At 41.2% G+C, this 25,633-nt stretch overlaps 1 protein-coding gene across 5 annotated transcripts in view; it reads right to left on the reverse strand.

The window, feature by feature from the left end:
* The window catches only part of SMARCA2 (SWI/SNF related, matrix associated, actin dependent regulator of chromatin, subfamily a, member 2), a 175,759-nt gene that overhangs the window by 122,996 nt on the left and 27,130 nt on the right, over positions 1–25,633 (reverse strand). For all 5 annotated transcript variants that reach the window (XM_065908450.1, XM_065908451.1, XM_065908452.1 and 2 more), the window contains exons 5-9: positions 21,385–21,640; positions 12,733–12,859; positions 10,641–10,814; positions 9,393–9,566; positions 6,469–6,639 (exon numbers count right to left, since the gene is read on the reverse strand). In XM_065908450.1, coding sequence (XP_065764522.1) covers positions 6,469–6,639; positions 9,393–9,566; positions 10,641–10,814; positions 12,733–12,859; positions 21,385–21,640 — 902 coding nt within the window. The remainder of the gene's footprint in view (positions 1–6,468; positions 6,640–9,392; positions 9,567–10,640; positions 10,815–12,732; positions 12,860–21,384; positions 21,641–25,633) is intronic.

The raw sequence follows: 25,633 nt of genomic DNA on the forward strand, positions 1-25,633 counted from the left end.
CCAATATATCTGCAAATCATAAAAGAGCTAAGAATGCACACACAGTTCCCTCACTGAACTGGCGTTCTATACTTCCCGAGTGTGCCCTGTATTTACACCCACTTCAGCTGTGCTATTATGCAAGGTGGAAGCCAGATGGCAGTCTGCTCTATGGCAGGAGATGTCAAGTTCTCCCATCATGCTTTGAATTTCTCCAGTTTGAGGACAATCTCTGGCGGGTATGCTTTCATAAATCCACATTCTCACATCAAACTAGTGCTAAACCCTCTACTCCCTTCCCCTCCAAAAAAAAAAAAATTCCTTTTTTTTTCTTTTGTTCATGGTCAACTCCAAATAGACTGTGACTGGTGCTACCACTGGAGCTAACTCTGGACAGACTCCGAGCTCCTCGTGAAACAACCTGATGCTCCCGTGGCAGCGCTGCCTGAGGAAGTTCTGTATCAGTGAATCTGCAGCATGTGACTAAATACATCCTATCAGTATTACTGGCTGATGCCTCAGCTTATTTCCACTGATTAAAACAAAAACAAAACCCACTTCAGTTCAGCCACTAATCAGGGCTAAAGGAACTTTGTACTGGCTTCTTCTGACCTGCAAAAAGTTGATAACTAACTACCCTCATGGGTGGAGGGTGGGACGTAATTACAGAAGCGGATGTGACACAAATTATGAAAGACAATTGGGCTTCCCGACCTCCAAGGCCAATGTGAATTCAAACACTCTTTTTAGGAATGTTCATGAACAAAGCTTTGTACTCAGGTACCCTAGGCTGTATAAAATAATCAGTGACGAGGTAAGGAGAGAAAGGAAACCCCAAAGGTGAAAACCCTGAGGAAGCTGAACTCAAGAAAATGGGCTTCGGGCTTCCCTGATGGTCCAGTGGCTAAGACTTGGTGTGACCAGTGCAGGGGGCACGGGTGTGATCCCTGGTCAGGGAACTAGATCCTACATGCCGCAACTAAGGATTTCACATGCTGCAACTAAGACCTCAGCTTGGCTAAGTAAATGAGTAAATATTCAAAGGAAAGAATATTTTCTTTGAGTAAATAAAAAAAAAGGTATTTTATGCAGATTACCACAACACACGCCACAAACAGCCTCACTTTGTAAAGAAACAGTTTTATATCAAATATCTTACAAACTACATTATACAGTGAACACATTTTATCCCTCAGCAGGTGTTGTTACAATATACCGAAATATCATTCAAATGTGCTGGCGTCTTAAAGACTCATTCTGCTCTGAGGGAAATCTGAGATTGTCAGGAATCACTTAATTATTTTTACTGTCACTTAAGAGGACCTGTGAGCATTAAGACAGGTGAACAGGCAATAAAAAATACTCAAGAATATCAAGTTAACAAGCAATTGCACATGACTTCAGTAGTGCCTTGCAGGGAAAACCAGCTCCAACATTTTGACTCAAGTAACTGGTCAATCCAGTTAAGCAAGACTTTGATCCAAACTTCTGGTTTCACCCATTTTGACACTAAACTTATCAAATAAATCTAATCATCGTGTCATTGCATTCACTTACCTTTACAATAGTCACTATACTCAAATGCCCAAAATTGCCTTAGAATATTTCTTTCACCTACAAAAATCTCCTTGTGGAGGAAAACTGCAATAAACTAATAGTCTCTGGGGAAAAGAGATAAAAGAACTGAGAAAGACTGGAGAGTAAATTGAATATAAAATGTCTCAATAAGATTACAGCTTTTCATCTGATGCTGTTTTCATCATTATACCAAGGTTTTTTTTAATTGTTTGCTATCTAAAAGAAAAACACATTTTTCATCTCTATATTGATCATACACTAGTGTCAGAAAGATTCCCCCTCCAAAACATCACAGATCTGAGATTCACATATAGCAATGTATATAATACTGTTTGATGAGAGGGAAAGAAAGAGATCCAAAGGCCACAATGAAAAAGGGACTTGGCACAGTGCTCCCCCAAGGATTCTCTGAGTATGTTCCCATCAGTATCCTGAGTTTCCAAGAAATGTCACAATAAACACCAAGGGTATAGTTGTGCTGGTGTACACCCCAGTGAAAGATTTGGGAAGAGGGAATTAAATACTTTAATTTTGGCCTGAAGTCAATAGCTGGGGAAGCTGAACCTCTGAGGTGATCAGACTTCTCAGTAGTAGGTTCAGGGACAGGGGGCTGGCATGAGGCTCCTGACCACAGCCCAAGGAAAAACATACCCTAAATCTATGTAAGAAATGTCTCATTATTACCAGGAGGCATCAGAGAGCAGAGGTCAAATAATTAGAAAATTCTCTTTGTAGGAGCTGGGGAGGTAAGGGAAGCAGAGTCTGCCCAAAACAAGACATCCTCATTTCCCACTGCAGGCCACAACAGCCAAGGGGCCTGTCATTGTCCCAATGGATACCCGATTTAGTAACAGCTAACTGAGCTTCACCTAGAAAAAAAATGGTGGCCATTTATTTTCTCAACATCACAGAGAATATGCAATAAGTAGAAAAAGAAGATTTCATTTTCAGAGAAATCTATAACCATATTTGGACACTCACTATCCTGCATTTATACTACAGAGCTTCTTGATAAGAAAACCAATATTTACTGAGCACTTACTATGTCCCTGGGAGCATTCAAAGTGCTTTAGATAAACTTGGGCTTCCCAGGTGGCTCAGTAGTAAACAATCCGCATGCCAGTGCAGGAGACCCAGGTCTCATCCCTGGGTCGGGAAGATCCCCTTGAGGTGGAAATGGCAACCCACTCCAGTATTCTTGCCTGGAAAATTCCTCGGACAGAGGAGCCTACCGGGCTACAGTCTTGGAAGTCGCAGAGTCAGACACAACTGAGTGTGCATGCATGCATATAACCTATGTAATCCTCACAACAAATGTAGGCTTCAGGTTCTGTTCCTATCACCTTCTAACAGATTAAGAGACCAAAGAGTTGGGTTAGAGATCTCTCAATATCCTACAAGGGAACCAGAACAATTAGTATTCTATGCTTTCTGACACAGTTATGAATTTAAAAGACAGTGTATTAATGTGATTTAGATAGTGATCCAAGTCACAAGTGAGCATGTTCCATCCTATTTGTACACACCCCCATTTCAGACTTGGGTCCCTCCAGTAGATAGGTGAGAACTCTCACGGCAGAGGAAGCAGACCTCCAAGGGCACGCTAAGCGCACATTAATGCTGTGTTCATGCTGTCCCACTGTAGAAGCTGGTGCCACATAATCATTTATTTCACTACTTGAAAAATGATTCCTCCTCTAACATTCAAGGAGATACACAGAGTTTACTTCTTTTCCTTCCACTTCAAGAGCATTAATGGAAGACCAGGTTGAGAGAGAGAGAAGTTTCAGAATGACTTATACATGTATACTTCATAGAAGCACCTCTAATGATGAGAAGAGAAAAATTAAGCAAGGTCATGTGAGGTTAAAGGAAACCCACTTGATTATTCACTAATACCAAGTAACCAGAATCAACTCCCCAAGAAAGAAAGAGGCCTTCTTTGTTACACTGGGGTAATTCTTAAAAAATGACAGAAAGTAACATAGTTGCCCCTTTCCAATTAAATTACAAGGTCCATCATACTCCTCTTTGATGGCATAGTTCTTGGAGTGACCTGTATCTTATCCTACAAGTGTTGCCACTAGTTCAGTGCTTTAGTTCACTGGGTAAAGAAGCTATTTTCAAAACAAAGATCTAGGGATGCCTTACTTAATAAGGGGATAACCCTGCAGATAGGTGCAGCGTGATATTACTTCTACGGGAAATGCTGAAAAGGATAGCATAGAATTAAACGCCCCCATGCAGCCTCCCTCCACGACAGAGAAGCTGGAACAAACAACTCTCAATCATTCACTCTAATGGAGGGGAGAAGAACTCCAGATAATCCAAAGTGTCAAATAATCAGCTTTTGAAAGCATCCATTTTCTTTGCACTTGAATTAAGGTACATCTGAAATTGGGTAACTCACTTTGAACTAAGCCTTAAGAGCCTGTGAGACAGTCTTCAGGAAGGAGCCCAGGGTCTTGCTGTCGTTTATCCAGTGTCTCCCAACAAGATAGCTGGTAAGGAAATTGAGCCTGATCTCTTTGGTACTGCTGAGGGCAGGGAGTGCTCAGGTGCGAGGCATCCTGACAGCATGCTAGGCAAGAGGGGAAGGGCTGATAATAAAGTAATAATTCTGCATATTTCATCATGTGAGCTCATCAATGGAAGATGCCCGGAGAGAGATGCCAGGTAGACCGGAGTCACTTTGGGTACCCATGACTCGTTTGCCAAGAAATCAGGTCGTAGTCTGGCTCCCTGCCTTCCTTCACAGCATTTGTTACAGTTTATACTTATATACTCAGGTGCATATTTGATTAATGTCTGTCTGTCTCCTTCTTTGGTTTAATTAGGAGGGCAGGAGAAGTTTTCCTCACCTCTGTACTCTCTCCCACAGAATCTAGCATGCTGCCTAGATCACAGTAAGAGTTCAGTTAGTATTTGCTGAACAACTGCATGGAATAGAAAAAAATAAGTGCTATTAGCAAATATGAAAGCAAGAGTTTGGAAGTAGAGAATCAATCTACAGATATGCAGAGTTGCAAGCACCATGAAAAATACCAACAGGTTCCTGCTCTGTAAAGATTAACAGAGAAACAAAGGCATACTCATTACTACTCAATTATGTATCTTTCTTTGCCTATGATGATATAGCAATCTAATACTGTAACTGTTTGCTATTTCGTCGTTAAGTCGTGTCCAACTCTTGCAACCCCATGGACTGTAGCCCACCAGGCTCCTCTGTCCATGGGATTTCCCAGGGAAGAATATTTGAGTGGGTTGCCATTTCCTTCTCCAGGAGATCTTCCAAACCCAGGAATTGAATCCACATCTGCATTGGCAGGTAGATTCTTTACAGCTGAACCACCTGGGAAGTCCTCAGTACTACGGCAACAATCCATTCATTAAAAGCCAGAAGCTCAAATTTGAGTCATTAGCTTTTAATCACAAACAAACAGAATATGAACTGCAGTGTTAAAAATACTAACAGTGACCTTTTTGTTACAGCCTCCACAGAATAAACTTCAGGATTAGGAAAAACTAAAACTGCTATTTCATGGGTCCACCTATGGAATACAAGCTTCCCAGCTAATGCTAGTGGTAAAGAACCTGCTTGCCAATTGCAGGAGACATAAGTGACACTGGTTCCACCCCTGGGTTGAGAAGATAACCTGGAGGAGGGCATGGCAACTCACTCAAGTATTCTTGCCTGGAGAATCCAATGGACAGAGGGGCCTGATGGGCCCCAATCCATAGGGTTGCAAGGAGTTGAACACGACTGAAGTGACTTAGCATGCACCTACGGAATATTACAGAATTGTATCTGTTTGCCATGTGTCAACTTTAAGTCAGAAATTGGGAGCTGGAATTTTGCAAAGTCTATAATGCGACCTTGACAAGAAAATTTGCTATTTCTCACCAAGGAAATGTTGAAATGCAAACCCTGACTCATCCCTCATTCACCTTCACAATAAGGGGAGCTATCTTATACTAAAGAAATCAGGTGCAGAAGGCACCTTCTCAATCATTTATTCCTCCTCCTTAATTATGAAACAGGTATGAGAACTCAGGAGCCATGAAATTAATTATTTTTCGAAAAACATTTTGTTCCATTATTCCGTGCAGAGAAAAAATGATTAAATGCTACCAGTCCTCAATCTTCACAATTTTAAAGCCTTCCCGCTGATGTCTGTACCCAGACCAATCAGGACTGACCATGAAAATAGAACAGCCACCAAGAACTATATTACCAGACTACCTAAGCTTCAAAGAGGATCTAATATATTCACAGGTCTACACAGGGAAGCAGGTTACCCCTGAAGTGAGCTATACGATCTGCAGAACAGAGATTGTAAATCTTACCCTCATTTCTCATGATAATTTAGATTATTTTACATAGGACTGTTGTTTTCTGTAATGACTTAAAACTCTGACCTGCACATTTACCTTACTGAACTGAATGAACAATCTTGGCAATAGCTGTCTGTCCAAACAGGCTGAAATATGTTACTAAAAGTATCTCAAAGCTCTCTCTTCCATCTTTCTCTGGCTCCTTTCAATCTGAACAAGGCATTTTGGTTTTCATTTTTCATTCCAGTTTCCTAACTCAGCAGCTCCCTGCCTACGCATTGCACTTGAGCAAACCCTTCTTTGGGCCATGTTTTTCCCTTTCCTATTGACTGTGTGTACTTAGTTTTCTAATATTGTGTAAAACAGTGGAAATAGGAATCGAATATACATTCTGTCCATCTCCAATATGTTGTCCAATACGCCTCATCAACCCATTTATGTCAGCAGTGTTTGCAGTAAAACCATCTAAGTCTTCCATTAGGGTAGTTAAGGAGTACTCATTATAGGGCAAGCCAGGCCTAAAACTGGTCCCCAAACACACATCCCCAGCGCAGCCACAGGCATCAGAGTACTCACCTTCTTCTTCCTCCTTCTCTTCTTCTTCTCTTTGGCCGCCTGGGCTTGCTTGTGCTCCCAAACCAGGTTAGTCAGGTTGGCCACATACTCATCAGTCTGCTGCAAGAGGTATGCTAAACGCCTGTCTTTCTTTTGATCGATCAGTTTTCTATAGCCCTCTTCATCTTCAGCCTATTAGGGAAAGAAAAGTGTGACGAGAACATAATAAAAGTTTGTGGACAACACCTTTTCCTACACATCCCTCCCCTGACAGTCTGAACTTCAGTGGTGTGTGCAGCAAACTGAATGATTCCAGCCACCCGAGTCCTCGAACCCTAGCGGGGACTGGGGAATACAGGGCAGTGCGATGCCTACATCCCAAGAATGGGGGTTCAGGGTCAGACCAACACACATAACTACACAATTTGTGTGGTGTGATCAAGCATTTCGAGCCAACTTTCCATTCTTCTTTGTTTAAACTGCACAAAAAGTGTTACAATCTGATGATTCACCATCTGAAGCTTATCCTTAACTGTGTATTGGAAATTGTCAAACATAATCAAAAGCAGAGAAAGTAGTAAATTCACTCTTATAACCAACAGCAACCAACACAATTAACTCGTGATGACGTGATGACTCATTTCACTCTGCCCTTCCCCCAGCTCTGCCCTGTAATTCGGAACTGAATGGTCCTGAAGCAAATTCCATAATAGCTTTTCATTCGTTAAGCATTTCCATAAGTACTTCCAGAGGCAAGGAACTGAATAGGTTTTGAACAAATAATTCCTGATACTTCAAAGCTTAACAGACACTGCGGTTGATAGCAAAGGTCAAGTTGTGCGGATTTGGTCCCAGATCAGCATCTCATGGTGCGCCCAGGTGACTGGAGACAACTCATTTAGCACCTGAAGCCTGAGAGTGCTGAGCCATAAAACACAGTACTTCCCACCTCACCTCCCCATTAAGCAACATTATGAGGTTAAATGGAATAAAAACTCTGATGTACTCTGGGTTGTTTCAAGAGAAATCTTTTTTATACATCCCAATAAAAGGATATCTCCAAAATATTTTCTTCACGTGATGCAGGATAAAAGGAACACACGGCAAAATCTTTAGGAGGCAGCTCCATTACAGAGGAGCTTGGGTTTTCAGTCCAAGGGTGTCCCTCCGGCACTTGCCGGAGTGACAGCAGCTTCATCACTCCTCCTGGCTGCTGTCTGCCCCGTGGATGAACATGAACCTTGAATGCTATTATAACTCTAATTGCTTTTGGTTATGGTTGATCTCACTTGAAGAAAGAGTGATAAAAAAAACTTCAGTTTCTCTGTTATCTGTATATCCCATCATTTAATTGCAAAAATTAATGATTTGCAAATGCCTAATCATTAGTGTCAAACCAATCTGTTACTGAAGTTCTAATATAGTCTCACTTCAGTTGAATCAGACAAATTTGATTGCTTACTGCTCAGATGACTATAAAATGGTCTCCCCAGCTAGTTAGCAATCTCTGAGACAGTCCCTCCCATTCAAAAAAGGAGTGGGAGGCAGGAGAAGATGACAAGATTTAGTAGTACCTGGACACAGAGCATTTTAAAATACGTTGTTTACTGTCTGAAATCCAAAGAAAAATTAATGACTAAAAAATGCAAACTGTAATACCAGCCAGGAAGACTTCGTCACTTGGAATTTTTTAGGGATGTAATTACAGGTTGAGGCTAATGATTCTATCTTCATCCAATACTCACACATTACGTCCCACAAAGAATATGCAGGTCTGCTATCAATATACATCACACACACTTTTCTAAAGTCCACAGTGTGCTCTGAGATTTGATTCCAAAAATAAGTGGCCAATAAAAGCAAATATGTAGGCCTGTGATATAAACCAATTCCTTCTGTGTTTATATATCCATTAAAAAGTAATGGTAGAAATGGAATGACCCATGAATAGAATTCCACAATAACACAGCTATAACAAAAAAGCAGTATTTCAAAATTAACTGAAAAATCACTTTTTAAACTGTTAGAGAAACATTTCTGCCATTAAAAAAAAAATAAGCATAAGCATCAGACACTTAAAAAAAAAAGATATTCCTAGATTCCAAGACACAACTTAATGAGATATTCATTCAAAACAACTTGTGTCATTAGTCCCAAAGAAGCGCTATTTTTAAAAGCACTTTTTAAATTCCATGCTATATTTTTTTTGCTAATGTATCATTTAAGATTTTTTCATTAATGTTAGTCTTTTTTTCTCACTGGAATTTTTCACAGTGCTTTAGTATTGATATTATACTTGCTTTAAAAGACGATTCTACGAGTTTTCTTCTTTTTCTATTCCATCAAACAATTTAATTTAGGCCCTCCAAATCTGCGGTTTCTGCATCTGCATCTACAGATGCAGAAGGCTCACTGTCCTATGCTATTTCGTATAAGAGACTTGAGCATCACGGATTTTGGTATCTGGTGGGGGTCCAGGGACCAATCTCCTGCGGATACCAGGGGATGACTGTATGGTAGGGTGATCATCTTAAAGATTTGGCAGAAATCACAATGAAATATCCTGGGCTTTCTGCTTTGGGCAATGGGAGAAAAGGAGAGAATGAGAGAAAAGAGGCACTACTTTAAAAAGAACTGCCACTTCCATCCTTCCAGGTCTGGTCATCAAAACTCCTAATAAATAGAGAACCTATCTTCATGTGAGAAGCTATCTTCCTAGACATGGAAACACTGTACTCATCAGTGCTAACCCTTGACTACTGGCATCATGCTATCTAGGGAAAAGAAGGTATTTTTACCTTATCCCTGCGAAGTTCAAAGGAATGGATTAGTATACTTGATAAACAGCTTTTACTTTCTCCTTCTACCGCGGCCTGTTTGACATTCTCAGCGCAGATGGCTGCAAGCAAAGCGTCTCCCTGGACTCCCGCAGGCAGCGTCCTTACCATCAGCCTCCGCATCCTCTCCTTCTCGATCCGCTCCGTCTCTTTTTTCTGCTCCCGTTCCGTGTTGGCGTGCCAGGTGGCCACTGCTTTGGAAAGCTTCTGGATCTTGCCAGCCACAGACCGATGATACTCCTTAAAGTCTTTTGCATGTTGCAAAATACTGTTCAGGTATTCCTAAAGGAGCCACAGCAGGGAGAAGAGAAGGCTGAACATCCAGTTCCCAGTTAAAGGTTCAACACAGTCCAGGAAAGCTCTCAGTGTGTATGGAACAGCAACGGGGACTGGCACCTATTTGGGATGGGCGTCCCGGTGTGTCCCCGCAGCAGAGGTGTGGGCTACAGGGCGGTGGGAGAGGTGACCTCTCCAAGTTTGTTTCAGTGCCAGCCTGCAGAAAAAAAGCCTCCCAGGTCCTGAGGGTGTGGCCACATGAAAACGGAAAGATTAGAGGTTGAGAGGGACCTACATGGTGGTGTTGATGGTGATGATGACATTTAAAGCAAATCACTCTCGAATAAACCCCAGGAAAGCAGGTATTATACTGAGAGGACAAACAGTTGGATCATGTTATGCAAGTTAGTGCTCTCACTTAAATATCTTAGGATTGTCACTCAAAATGAGTTTTACAGGAAGCTAACATGGCCACACATCATGTGTATCCAGTTCTTAAATAAAGAAGGGGAGACACATAACCTTATTTACACTCAAGTCCAACACTTTGCAAAACAAAACCAAGCAAGGCACTAAATTAAGCTCAGAAAAACAGAATTTATAGGATTATGACATGAGAATCAAATCCTACATCAAAATATTTCCAAATCTCTGGAAAGGAATGTTTTTAAATATCTGCCCCTGTGAAACCTCCAACTGGGCCCTTGGAAAGCCCAGGATACTATATATATATTTGTTATAAAAATAACTGTTTGCCCTCTTCTTTCCAAGCTCCCTCTCCCCTAGGATTTTGCGCTAGGAAACCTTCCTGTGCTCACCTCCTCAGCAGCATCCCATGGGGTTATGACTAGGACACTTGATGGGAATTCAGAGAGCAGCGCCCTCCCCCCTCAACCCTACGGATGTTGCCGTGTCCTTGGGGAGGTCACCTCTCTGCTGGGCCTAAGCTTTCTCATCTATGAGACGGTGTGGTCGGACCACCTAAGCTCCCGGGATCCTCTCTGTGATGTCCCCACCACCCGCAGGGGTCCATCTCTCAGGGGCTCTGACTCAGCCCAGCCACGCGGTGGGGCCGCGTACCTGGTGCTTCTGCCTTCGCTTCCGCTCCTGCTCGATCTTCTGCTGCTTCTCCAGCTTCTCCGTCATGCGGGCTTCCCGCAGGGTCTGGCGCTTGCTCCGCTTGTACGCCTTGGAGTTGAGGGCCGTCTCCAGGGTCGTGTCCCGTCGCATGCAGGCCACCACCTCCTGTCGCAGCTGTCGAGAGGGGAGTGGTTGGAACATCTCCCCCGACGGAGGCCAGACCCCTGTCCCCCTGCCCTCCGTTCGGTGGAGCCGAAAAGGGACTCCCGAGTTTCTCCATCACAGTTGGCCTTCTAGTAAACGAAGGGTATAGGGTATGTTCAGAGATGCTCAAAGTCTCCTTTCCAAAAAAATCAGATAGGAAGCCAAGTACAACACTGTCTACAGTAAGTAAGTAGAGAATGTCTTGGTTTTTAAACAAATTGATTCATTCTAATTATTTTAATGATATTAATTAGTTAATAAGCTTTTAAAATTTTTTTACTTCATTTTAAGTGCCATGCTAACATTCTCTTTGTGTTTAAAGATTAATGTTGATGACGCTGGGCAAAAAGAATAGAACTACTTCCTGTTTACATGAAGTAGCTGTAGATACTCAAACAATGTTAATTCACTGTCTCACATAAAAATGGGAAGTACTAGTTTTGGCTTCCTCTCACTCCTAACAATGGTCTTTGAAAGGTATTTATTTATTTTTACTATATCATAGACTTCTTTCAGATTATCATAAATATAACACCTCATTCATATCATGTGTTATATGGTGGTAGAAAGTGAGGGCTTGGAAACATGCATTGAAATAATAATTTGATTGAATCTGAAATCAGCATCCATTACAGTTAATATCATTGGAAAACTTCATAGATAACAGGTTTTTCAATAAAATGAAGCAAAAATGAGAAACCAATCAGAATCCAGCATATCAAAGCTAATTTGAATGGTAATCTTATTCCTGAAAATATAGTTGATTGATACTCATTTAATAAAATTGTATTAAATGACTTATAAAGTTACCTATAAGAAACAAACAAATGGAATGCACAGTTTTTTGTTTTTGTCTTTTTAATTAAGTTCTAATCTACTCACATACCTACAGTCAAGTAGGCGCCAGCCACCATGATGCCCTCTTATGATATTATAACCAACAACACAAATGTATTTCCAAGTTCACATGATAACAGCAAGGGGGTTGGCCGTGGAATTTTATTCACATCCTCAAACAGACCAAATCATGCAATTCAATCCTTCCAAACTACTTTCGCTCATTAATAATTCATTTTGCATGCCTGAGTCCTTCCCCAAACAAGCCCATCTGACTAGCCAGGAAGCATTCCTTTTCCCCTTTGGCTAAATGAGGCTGTTTGACAATTAGGGAACCTGTAGCTTTGGGGTCAACAAGGCAAAACTCGCCAAAGTGGACGTTGGCTCTACTTCATCCCCCTAGTCTCCTACAGATTTAGCAATTGTAAAATAGATCGCTATGCTTGCCTTTATTAATCAGTGACTTCTAAGACCATAGCAAGAACAGTAGCTACAAAATCATTCATGAGTCAGTGCTGGGGTCTGACATGATCAGATGCTGCAAAAGTAGGTGTTGATGAATAATCCGCAGTTACAAAACATAGTTTTATGTATTTGTATAAACAATGAGCTACTAATTTAGTTAAGGGCCTTTCATATTTGTTAAAATAATTTGCATAGTCAGAGCTAAGGGTTTTACATTTCTCTTTACAAAGAAGCTCTGATCTATTACCTTCCTGTTTTCCTTTGAAATCATAAAGACAAACATGAGCTACTCCATCTGTTCTCAAGGTTTCATCTACAGTAACAAAATGCCATAAGTCAGACTTTGGAAACCATAATATAGGAGAGAAAAAAATGTCTCTGATGTACAGAAGAGAAAAATAGAATAATAAGCAGTTCATCTTCATTACTTTTCAGTTCTGTACTGCTGGTCGAAAAGATACACTCTTTTCACTAAATTTATATCTTTTTAACAATATTGAACAGACTTAAGAAAATGCACAGATCACACTCTGGAACAATTACATTCATTTCCTGCACCTCAGATGTGCTGGGGAAAAGTTATTACCTGACGTTGGAAATTGAGTAACCGAAGTGCTTTCAGTTCCACGGTTGCCTTGGTTCGTAAGTCTGGTGGCAAAGAGCCAGGCAGATTTTCCAGCTCCTGTATCCTATGGGCTATGCGAGCCTGGAGTCTAAAGGAGATGATAAAATGAGGGAGGGGGAGGGGAAAATATATGTTACAGCCTGGTCTTCACTGAGAGACAACAGTCTCAGGTTTATGTTCATGGCAGAACACCTTGCAGATACTGATGGCAAATTTCTGACACTCAAACAGGTTATCTGATGTTAAGCAGAGAAAAGTTCCCTTTGCACTAATGCACACAGGTGCTATATTACTTAACACTTTTGGCCTTCTTCACAACCTGTCTCTAGGAGACAGGAAGGAAGGCTCGGGGTACATGTAGGAGCAAAGTCAAAGTCCCATGGCTCCCTCTGAAGAGAGAGAGAAAGTGACAGACAGGAAAAATCTGACTTGCTCCCAGCCAGAGTGCAGAGCTGAGACAACAGTTCTCTTTCTAACTGCTAGTTCTGTCCTAAGGCAGCGGGGCCACCGGCCCTCCCTTCCGAGATGCTGATGATGACAGGCTTTAATGCCGAGTGAATGAGGACAGTTTTAGGTGCTGAGGCCACAGAAATCAGCCAACCCAAAACTTTCAGAGAGAAAAAAGCCCTGCCAACCACAACCATTTCCTCTGTGAGCAATGCTTGCTTGAAAAAAGAAAAGAAAAGGCAAATCAGGCATCGAAAAAAAAAAATCTGGTTTGGGGCGGCACTAAATAGTAAACAGTATCTCAAAACTAAGAGTTTCTAGAAAAGGACTGCCAGGCAATCTCAGTCTGAACATCATTAAAAAAAAAACAAAAACAAAACAGAACTGTAGGTACTTCCTCATAATAGAGGCAAAACAGAAAATAAAAGACATCCCACTTAATTTATTTGCAATACTGTTACTGTAAGTCACAGAAACTGGTTTTAGAGTTCACCTGGGTCCTATGCTTACAAATAATGATCTGCCATTTAAACCTATTTTTAGAATCACCTTCCTTCAAATTTGGGGGCAAAACTGCCTTGGACTAGATTTTGACAAAGAAAGAACAGTAAATGGTAGTAAGTTAAACTAAACTAACAGTAACTGCACTAAGGTGCATTTAAAGTGAAAATGAAAGTTGCTCAGTTGTGTCTGACTCTTTGTGACCCCATGGAATATACAGTCCTTGGAATTCTCAAGCCCAGAATATTGGATTGGGTAGCCTTTCTGCTCTCCGGGGGATTTTCCCAACCCAGGTCTCCTGCATTGCAGGTGGATTCTTTACCAGCTGAGCCACAAGGGAAGCCCAAGAATACTGGAGTGGGTAGCCTATCCCTTCTCCAGCAGATCTTCCCAACCCAGGAATCAAACCGGAGTCTCCTGCATTGAAGGTGTATTTAAAGCACAATTTTCTCTTCTCTCTCTCTCTCCCACACACACACACATACATCTACAAAGTAAGTCTGTAACAGCACCATGTTATTGATGAGAAAACTGAAGTTCAGAGACACTAAGAAACATGTGGACTTCACAGAGCCAGTAAAGGAGAGAGCCAAGATGAGAATCCTCACTGGCTTGACACCAGTACCAGTGCAACACCACCTCAGATAATCAAAGTAGACTTTCTAACTGCAAACTCTCATGGAACTCAGCTATAAAAGTTGATTAACTAAACATTCTGTTTAAAATTAGTTTCATGGTTTTGTCAACCTTTATGATGCCATATATTGATATGAAAAAGAAAACCTTCTGTGACTTGGACACTGCAAAATATCTTAATAGTTCATATAGCCCAAGCATCAAAATGCATGCATGTGTGTGTATGTGCACGCTAAGTCGCTTCAGTCGTGTCCAACTCTTTGCAACCGTATGGACTGTAACCCAACAGGCTCCTCTGCTCATGGGGATTCTCCAAGCAGCAATACTGGAGTGGGCTGTCATGCCCTGCTCCAGGGGATCTTCCCAACCCAGGGATGGAACCTGCGTCTCCTGCATTGGAAGGTGGCTTCTTTACCACTAGCACCACCTGGGAAGCCCAAGTATCAGAATGAGGACTTTTTTAAACAAAAATTAGAGCTGTTTGCTTTGATAGGGAAATAAAATATGTTTTTCAAAACTTTAAAAATAACAATAAGGGAAATGTGTCATTTTTTTCCTGATCTCACTTGGTTGCTCAGACAGTAAAGGATCTGCCTGCAATGCAGCAAACCCAGGTTCGATCCTTGGGTCTAGAAGATCCCGTGGGGAAGGGAATGACTACTCACTCCAGTATTTTTGTCTGGAGAACTCCATGGACAGAGAAGCCTCGTGCGCTCCTTCAGTCCACAGGGTTACAGAGTCTGACATGACTGAACAATGAACACTTTCATAAAAATAATATTATGATAGATTCCTCTTTTATTTCATATATATGTGATTCTGATTTAATGAATGATTTATTATTATGTGTTACTACTAGTATCATCATTGTTATTGTGTTATTTCAATAATGCATACCAACATAAACAATAGTACTTGTAAATGGTTTTACCATGCAACAGACTAAAAATGTATTAGGTTCAAACAATAACAATAAACATTCATCAATTTACTCTCGATCAAATTGTTCAAACTCTCCCAACCTTATTCCACATTCCTTTTACTATTGATACTCACAGGATTCTAATCATGGTTTTTAACTTTTCTCTGTATGAAACAAACATCTACTTCCTTTATCCAATTCAATTTCTTAAACATGCACATAACCAAAAATTCCCAATACAGCAACAGGTGATGCATCTTAACAATTAAGATATTAAGAGAAAAATCTATTACAGAGTTTTTTCAAATATATAATTTAAAGGGGAAAAAAATGAAACTGAAACAATTCTACCTGTGTAGAGTTAAGGCCATACTAAGGGAAATTTAAATACTGTAGTGGGGTGAGATAAAGGCCAATGATATGGTTATTTTACTTATTTGGTTCTATATTTATTGCAGTCCTTTTTCATCTGAATTCAAACTATCCCTTGGTATTGTGTTTTACTCTCCTTGACAAAGTGGGTAAGGTGATGTATTAGAGGAATGGGTGCTTTTTCCTTAATCGTCTAAACGACTGTGGAACTGGGGCTAAACAAAGAATCTTAGGACAACTGGCCTGACTGTGTAGAGATTAAATCACACTGGACCAGGAGGGTGGGAGTTGGAGAGTGGAGAGAAGAAGCAGGGAGGTGAGAAGTTGGGGAGTGGGGTAGGTGGAGCATGGGGTCACTTGGATGTGGGAGTCGGTGGGGAGCTGGGAAGGGGTGCCCTTCTTGCACCCCTGAAATGATGGCTTCTCCAAAGGACCTAGTAATTTGTCAGTGAGTCTCAGATCCTCCAGCACAAAAGACTCTTTCTTTTATGGAAGGGAGGCAAGAAGGACAGAGTGCAAACTATAGGACAAGAGGAAAGGTAGATTCTCAAGTAAAATTATATGCATCCAATTCGGCACATGGGGAGAGGGAGGAGCAAAGAGACAGGAGGGGCTCCTTTTACACAGAGAATTTTATCTTTGTGCGGTGGTGATTGTTAATAGGAATCTTCATTTTAAATAATGCTCCTCTCCAGACAATTTCATCTTCCCATCAACGGGATTCAGCAGGTAGTCCGATAAAGAGATTCAGGATTCTAAACTTCCCGAAACAACAACAGATGTAATACTGCATAACTGCAGGAGACTCATTTAGTGTCCTCACGGGTACAGAAAATTGAAGCAGAATTAGGTCACTCAGGTTTTTCATACAGATTGAACAGTAAATCAAGAGGGGTTACTGTTCTGGCAAGAAAAAGAGTTCCATTAAAGGCGACAGATATTTGTTCAGGTCCAGAGGAGAAGTTTATGATTCCTGTAGGAGAGTTATTTGAACAGAAAATGACACTGGTACATTTTGTTCCTTCCAGGAGCTGAGTGACACTTTTTAAAAGAAAGAGAGAGGGAGACTGACTTTTGGTAACTCTGCTGATGAAGCGGCTCTTGGTAATTTTTGAGAAGGAATTTTCAGGGTTGTAATGGAGGCCAGGGCAGTACAAAAAACACTAGGCCAGCTTCCTGAAGTCGGGGGGCCTAGTATGCTGAATTCATACTAAATTCTGACTTGATACCAAAGAGGGCTCACATCATTCAAAAAGGCTCTTCTCAAGTAAATCCCTTTCAATGTGAAATATATTTCTTTCTCATGTAACATTTGTAGAATTTACATGCTAACATAATTCTTGGAGTACTTCTGATCAACCCTCTAACTCTAGATGGAAGAACTGGAGTGAAGTATATTGACAGGGGCAAAGAAGGTATGCCAAAACACACACACACACACACAAAGAGGCACTGACACTCCAGACAAAAGCAATAAAGTTTCATCATAAGGGAAAGATGACCTAAAAGAAAGGATCCAATTTAAATGAGAACAAAATGTTTTTAACTGAAGAGCTTACATAGATCTGAGGCAGAGTATTCACATGCAGAAACTTAACGTGTGCTATTACTGAAAAAGGAAAGCTAATTTTGTCAAAATTCTGATTTTATGATGAACAGGAAAAGTAGCCAGGTGACTTAAAAGTAAAAAAAAAAAAAAAAAAGTTAATATTCTGACAATTTCCTTTCACTTTTCATAGACAAGGTAAGTAATATTACAACAAAGAAATGAACATCTGGTTAAAGAATTTCTGACAAAAGAGTTTTGCTCAAACCAAGTTTATAAAATCATAGAAGAGACTTTAAAAAAAAAAAAAAGACCTTGCTCAAATCCTCAATCAGAAGAGAAAGTTACACTGGACTCTTCCTATCAGTGCTAATGGGGAGTAAGTAAGCCATTCTCTCAGAGACGGAAAGGGGGTTTTTAGCTGTCTTTTACAAGGGCCTAAGGGACTTAATCTAACCCTTTTTAAGGAATACATTTAACTAATTTCTGCAATTGGATAATTTATCTTCATATAGGCAGAAGTCAGCTCTTGCTCTGTAACTAAAGAAGATAAAAGATACCCCTGCAAAACCCTACTAGTATAAACCTAAGCTTCTCAAAACAGCCATGGGAGATTTCAAGCCAAAACACCCATCAGCTTTCTGAACCAGGGTTGCCAGATCGGTCACTTCAAAAGCCAGGCAGCTTAACAGAAGAGGAGACATGTTATCAAGTAATAATAATAACAACATAACAATTAGCCATTCCACCACCTTCTGCAATGCTTATAATTCAGAAGATACTGATGGACACACGTTTTTAACTTGACACAGGTATGGAGGACAAAACCTTTCCACATACCGGAATAGGCTAAGCAGTAATAATTAATACTGTGTACTTTGGGAGACCATCCATTAAGATCATTTCCCAAAAAAAGTGTTAAAATGAGCTCGTTACAAGAACACCCTGCAAATACAGTTCTGGTAAAAATGACAAAATTTAGGACTCAATAAGCACATACACAAACACACACCCCATAATATAGGCTTAAGAAGGAAAAAAATATGAAGAATCAATGCATTTGAGCTGTGGTGTTGGAGAAGACTCTTGAGAGTCCCTTGGACAGCAAGATCAAACTAGTCAATCCAGAAGGAAATCAGTCCTGAATATTCACTGGAAGGACTGATGCTGAAGCTGAAGCTCCAATACTTTGGCCACCTGATATGAAGAACTGACTCACTGGAAAAGACCCTGATACTGGGAAAGATAGAAGGCAGGAGGAGAAGGGGACGACAGAGGATGAGATGGTTGGGTGAGATCACTGACTCGATGGACATGAGTTTCAACAAGCTCCAGGAGTTGGTGATCGACAGGGAAGCCTGGCATGCTGTAGTCCGTGAGGTCACAAAGAGCTGGACACAACTGAGCAACTGAACTGAACTGAAGGAAAAAAAAACCCAGATGCATTTCTAGGTGCAGTGTCTGTGTTATAAGGCGTTCGTGTGATCCAACAAAGGGACTGGTAGCTCTGTATGGTCAAGGTAGGAAAAAAATGTTAGCACTTAGGAAGTCAGAATTTTAAACAATATCCCACTATCCCATTTATTGTCTTTTAAAATGGCTTTTGGCTTTTTTATTCAATGGCAACATAAAGAAAGGACTGAATATGAATACTGTTTTTCTGCCCCAAATGAATATACAGTGCTGACATTTGACTTTTATACCACACAGAAATTATTCACCCAACAGAATCTGTCTATCAACACTGAAACATCAATTGATGATGAGTATCTAGCTCTCTAGGGATACATGAAAAGCTGGAAACAGCAATATAAAAGCTCTTAATTGAGGATTAGTAATAGCAGTGAGAATAAAATTATACTCTTCATCCAAAAAGCTATACACATTTAATGGCAAGTTATTGTGATTTCTTTCAGAGTAACTCTCAAAGCTGATAAATTAGTATTTTAATATAATAATAGATAAGTAGTCATGTGTTTTACAATAAAGAGTAAGGTAATGTTTTTAAAGGGATCCTAGACATTTTTTTCTTGGATTCCAAAATCACTGCAGATGGTGACTTCAGCCACAAAATTAAAAGACGCTTGCTCCTTGGAAGAAAAGCTATGACAAACCTAGACAGAATATTAAAAAGCAGAGACATTACTTTGCCAACAAAGGTCCATCTAGTCAAAATCATGGTTTTGCCAGTAGCCATGTATGGATGTGACAGCTGGACTATAAAGAAGGCTGAACGCCAAAGAATTGATACTTTTGAACTGTGGTGTTAGAGAAGACTCTTGAGAGTCCCTTGGACAGCAAGGAGATCAAACCAGTCAATCTTGAATATTCATTAGGAGGACTGATGCTGAAGCTGAAGCTCCCAATACCTTGGCCACTTGATTCGAAGAGCCGACTCATTAGAAAAGACCCTGATGCTGGGAAAGATTGAAGGTGGGGGGAGAAGGGGACGAGAGAGCACGAGATGGTTGGATGGCATCACTGACTCAATGGACATGAGTTTGAGCCAGCTCCAGGAGATGGTGAAGGACAAGGAAGACTGGTGTGCTGCAGTCCATGGGTCAAAGAGTAGGACACAACCGAGTGACTGAACAACAAAGACATTATTTTGGCTTCCAGGTGGCACCAGTGGTAAAGAACCTGCCTGCCAATGCTGGAGACGTAAGAGACTCTTATTAGATGCCTGGGTCAGGAAGATCCCCTGGGGGCGGGCATGGCAACCCACTCCAGTATTCTTGCCTAGAGAATTCCCATGGACAGAAGACCCTGGCGGACTACAGTCCATAGGGTTGCAAAGAGTTGGACATAACTAAAATGACTTAGCACAAAAGCACAGACATTATCTCCTAACATTCTCTGTCATGTGTAACCCCTAATTTTCTTAAGTTAAATCATTGGGAAATAATAGCTAAAATGTACTGAAAGTCTTTGTATAATTTTATCTTCTCCCTATAAAAGATAATATTGTATAATGCCTTCTTTTAACATAAGGGGAAACTGAGTCACAGAAAACAGATGTGACTTGAGGAAGGCAACCCAGACACTTTGTGGCAGAGCACACTTTTTGGCTAACTCTTGAAACCAGGGCTTCCCTGGTGGCTTAGCTGGTAAAGAATCCGCCTGCAATGTGGAAGACCTGGGTTCGATCCCTGGGTTGGGAAGATCCCCTGGAGAAGCAAAAGGCTTACCTACTCCAGTATTCTGGCCTGGAGAATTCCATGAACTGTATAGTCCATGGGGTCGCAAAGAGTTGGACACGACTGAGTGACTTTCACACATACACACACACGAATCCATGATCTTAGCTTTATTTTATCCTGACTCAGTTCTTCCTGGACTCACTCTTTTTTTCTTTTTTTTTTAATTAAAATTAACCATTTAGGATCTACTAACTACAGTCTGCGGGCCAAACCCTGTCTGTAGCTTGTTCTTATAAATAAAGTCTCACAGGAACACAGCCAGCCCATTATTGCCTAGCTGTGTTCACACCGTAATGGTAGAGCTGAGTAGTTCTTACAGAGGCTCTAAGGCCCTTTAGAGAAAAGTTTTGTCAATCCCCGATTCAGATAAATGTGCCAAATGAAGCTTCTGGAGTAAGAGTTAACATAGGGACCACATACGAAGACATTTAAGTGGGGCCTACCCCAAAAGTGAGACCAGGCCATTAACCAACAAGTGCATGAACTGAAACAAAGAATATATTATTTCCTTATATACAGCTTCTGAAGGACAGGCTTTGGCATCAGGAGATGTCAAGCCAGCAGACACACTCAACATATGAGCCACTGACAGTCATCATTCAAGGGCTTACTGACAGACCAGAACAAGATACTGCACAGTCTGAGTGTGAGCTGACCACTTTCTTGTATCTTTAAGAACTCTGGGCTGAGTTTTTGATCTTGGCGTGTCATCGGAGTGGATAAAAGTTTTCTGACCGCAAGAGTGAAAATCAGGCCTTCAGACCCAGAAGCCCTGGAGGGTCCCTGCCCCAGGCTCCAGTGGCAAAGAAACTCTTCTCTGAGACTTTGTTGGAAAATCACTCTCAAGCCTGAGTCTTGGCCTCTGCAGTTCCCCTTAGACCTTTCCCGGGTCCCAAGAAGAATGACCATCACACGAGGAGACCCCAGGCCCTCGAGGCTGGGCGGTACTTGCAAGCACACATCGCCTTACCGCGGGGCAGGTGCATTACCTGTACTCCCGCTCCTGCAGAATCTCCACGGGGTCCAGGCCTTGGGGTTTCTGCACCGGGCTGATCCGGCTCTGCTTCTGCTGCAGCTGCAGGATGGGCGAGGGCTGCCCCGGGGCCGGCTGCGGAACGGAGGGTCCGGGCACGGCAGCCGCGGGCGGTGGCGCGGCGGCGGGGGGCGCGGGCGAGGGCCGGCCGCTGGGCGCGGGTACCGGCAGCTTCTGCGGGGGGCTCGGGCCGCTCAGCTCTGGCCCCGGGCCTGCGAGACAAGAGCGACACGGGCAGCTGGGGAGGGAAGGGGCCCCGTGCCCACACCCCGCCTGCCCGCCGACCCCCGCCCGGGGGAGGGTCTGGGGATGGGGACCACGGAAGGTCTCAAGAGAAGAAAAGAGGAGGGAAAGGAGGAAGGTGAGGAAAGCCAGAAGAGAAAGGGGGAAAGGGTTAAAAGAAAGGAAAAAACAAAAAAGGCGCTGGCATCTATCCCAAAGGGAAATGGCCCTAAAACGACTCTTAGGTAATAAACTGATTAAGGAATAGAGAGCCAGTTTTTAGTGGAGGTCTGCAGTGGGTTTTTAAAAATAATTACAGGTGCATTTAGGGTTCTGAAAAAGCAAGGGAGCCACTCAGCGGTCAGATGCAATCTGGGTGTGGTCCCCAAATCACATTCTGCGGACTACACCACAAGCCCCCTCCTGCCCAATCTGGAACGTCCCGCTGTAGAACCTATGGTTTATATAATACAGACAGCAGCCCGCCAGTATGCTGATGTGAACTGAAATAAGCACGCATTTTTCCTTAATGACCTATAAAGTAGATTTATATTTATAGGCTTTATCGGTACATCTAGGGAACTTAAATTTCTTACTACATGTTAGAAAATATTTCTAAAAATATTCAGTGCAGGGGAAATAAAGAATCTGCTCATTCCACCTAAGAAAACCCAGCAAAAATTAAGATTCAAGACAGCATTTTTCTCATCTTATTAGAATAAAGGGCTACGCAATCATTAAGTTTATTAAAATGTACTTGATTAGTTAATTTAAAGCAATTTCCCACATTAAACTTTAGGAGTCTCAACTAAATTAAGAAGTGTTCCATCTCTCCACCAGGTGAATTTTTACTTATTTCAAAGTTATAAATAAAACTAGTGATGCTACCAGACGAGTTTAGTAAATTAAAAAAAAATCTCAGTAAGCAGATGTTAAAACCTCAAATAGGCATTCTTCCAAGTATTTCTGTATCTGTTCAGAGAAATATTAAAATTATTAAACGGTAACAAAAATAATCATCTCTATACTTCAGAGTGACTTATTAATGTACCATACAAAGACATACATTATGAAAAATCAGACATTTCAGTTTTCAGCAAACACCAGTGAGAAGTGGGCTTCAATGACAACCCAAGGATAGCAAACATTCTGAGAAGAGGTGTGGGAAGAATTAGAACAAAGTGCCGGGGAACTACAGCGTGTGTGAGTGTGTGTGTGTCTGTGAGCATGAGCGTGTGTCGTGGTGATGTTCTTTCGTTCCCCTCCTTCTGAAATTAGGCAAAACTTTCCCAGAGACTTAGTGCTGGATGAGACTTCCCGGGGTCATCTGTAGCCCTGTTCTAGGATTGATGACAAGTTCTGGAGGGAAAAATGCACTTTTTGTTTTTTTTTGTTTGTTTTAGGCACTACAGATGTGCTATCATAGAAAAGAGATCCTTCTCAGCTAAGTACATTCTGATTCTTTTTCTGAACCGGAGGTCTTTTACATAATGCAAAGCTTTTCACAATATTTCAGATTTAGAGTTCCTTCCGTTCATATGGAAGAAACCGGTTTATAAACATGAACTCTCAGGGTTGTTAACCATTGGAATAAGTTATGGAGGGACACTTTTGATTATTTTTTCCCTCACGGTCTTTAAAACAGGGGAGACTTTTTTTTTTAATCTGAGTTGCTTTGAGCCAAAGGAGAAGAGATAGAGATTTCTAACAGTTACTTTAATGGTGTGATTCTAGGAATTTCCCTAATAAGCTTAAGAAACTGGTAGAGTTAAATATATATGAAGACTTGGTATAAAAAGCATACTAAATAAATAAATGGAACACATTGAAGCCCTCTAAAAAACCACCACCTTTAATAAAAAGAAAATCTGTGTCCTATTGATAACATCATACTAATTATCCTAAATTCAGTTTTCAGAGTGCTTTTCCTCCTTTCAAAATTTGAATAAGTTATCAATAAAAGCCATAATAGTGCAAGAGTGCACATATTTCACTTACTCTGGATGCTTTCTTCTTTAGCATGATGGCTAGTAAATACCTGTGTAGAGTCATGCCGACTCCTCAAGGTATATTCAAGTCACTGTTTTTAAAAACACACAATCAAACGGAGGTATCCAGAGCATGTCTGATATCTCTGGTTCCAAATCTAGTCATTTTCAGCCTGTGACTTGAAACTAGATCTGACACATACACAGCTAGGCTTCTTTAATCCATAAATACAGAGACATTCTTATCTGGTTGAAGGACCCTTAAAGGTTAAGACGTAGGTAGAGACAGACCCAAACATAGACTTAAATATTCAAATCTCCAATCTAAAAAGTATTCCAGCTTGCTGTGAACTGAAATAGGTATGTCTAAAGCACCCTGTGTCTTTCTAAAAGAAGTGGTAAGTCATACCAATCAGTCGTGGGAGCCTAAGCAAGTTACTTAAGCCCTGGTGCCTCAGTCTCCTCATCAATGGAAGGGAGATAGTAACAGTGCCTTCCTCCTGCAATGGTGAAGTGAGGATTCAATGAGACGGCATGGTCGCATGCTCAACCCTCAGCTCTGGTCATTTTTTATTGCCATCAAGGACACCAAAGTTAAGAAGCCTAATTTAATCTCTCAGCTTTTCAGAAAAAACTCTACGGCAAAAGAAAGGTTTTCAAGGAAATTTGGTACTGTACTAGCTAGAAGCTTTGAAAGGACGCTCTTCAAGAGTAAACTTGAAAATGATTCCACCGTTTAATACAATTCAGCACAAATACTCAGATAAGTCAAACTGCCATGTGCTTCCTGCTAAGTCCCCATCAGAGTCACTTACAAGCAAACTCGTTTCTAATTAAACACTGCCAGTTCATTTACCGCATGGGTCTATTTTCTCCTCTGGCCAACAGGTTATACAAAAAATTCTCCTTACAGAGGCTAAGGGAGTGAACGCAGCTGCCTGTCATTAGACACGCCCAGAACACACCTACTTAACCACGAGGTGTTCTGCTTGCCTTTCAGGAGTTGAGCTGCCTCAATAGGTTTGCTCTGTATCAACAGAAAGCATCTCTCGACAACCAGCACACTCGTGGTCTGCAGAATGATAAGAACTCACATCTTGGTATCTTTAGATCGAAGACAAATTATGTTCTTTAGCTATCTCCTACTCTCTCACCAATATCAACAATTTAGGCTTAACTGTCTGAGGTACAAAATATGTCTTCCTGTCAGTCCTCACTTTAGAAGTCAAGGTAGATATACGTCCTGACATCTTGAGGGGTTTCGTCCCATTGTAGCTAAGGGAGGGGAGGAGTCTTCATTAGATGTCTGAATCTAAGAAACAGGTAAATAAACTTCTTAAATTACCTAAGTCTCACATGTACAGAATTTCTGTACAGAATTCCCACTTTACCTTCTGGTACAGAAGGATGTTTATGCAAATAACTGTGCATTAGACAAGGATTTAAGTGGATACCAGCGGTTGAAGAGATAAATGTAATAATGAGGCTTAAATGAAGCATACTAAGAAATTTTAGATGACAAAAGGAAAAAAAAAACAAAGGAAACAAAAACAAGAGGGGCAAGGAGAGTGACAAGCACTGAAAAAACCAGCAATAAAACTCTTGCTTTCTACCATGAAGGCTTCCCTGCCCACCGCAAAAAAAAAAAAAACCCAACTTTTTCAGTTCCTATTTTGAAATTCGCTTTGGTCTCCAAAAAGAAAAATGAATCAGAATTGGAAGAAAAATGATGGATTCCATTTGAGAGGAGTCCACAGCAGGCAAGGACTAGAGTCACTCATCTGTTGAGTGCACACTTCCTCTGGTTAAACTGCAGCTCTTGGGTGGGGGCTCTGGCGGTATCGCTTTTGGTGAATTCTAACTTTGGAGTGGGTTTGAGGCAGATCACCCCAGCCAAAAAAGTTCTCTTTGCACATGAGTGACACTAGCAAATGGGACGAAAGAAAAATCACAGCTACCACCAGGAAAGTAGACATACTTAAATTGATTTTTTTT

Source organism: Muntiacus reevesi, chromosome 17 (assembly GCF_963930625.1).
Source record: "Muntiacus reevesi chromosome 17, mMunRee1.1, whole genome shotgun sequence".
In the NCBI taxonomy this organism is placed as follows: domain Eukaryota; kingdom Metazoa; phylum Chordata; class Mammalia; order Artiodactyla; family Cervidae; genus Muntiacus; species Muntiacus reevesi.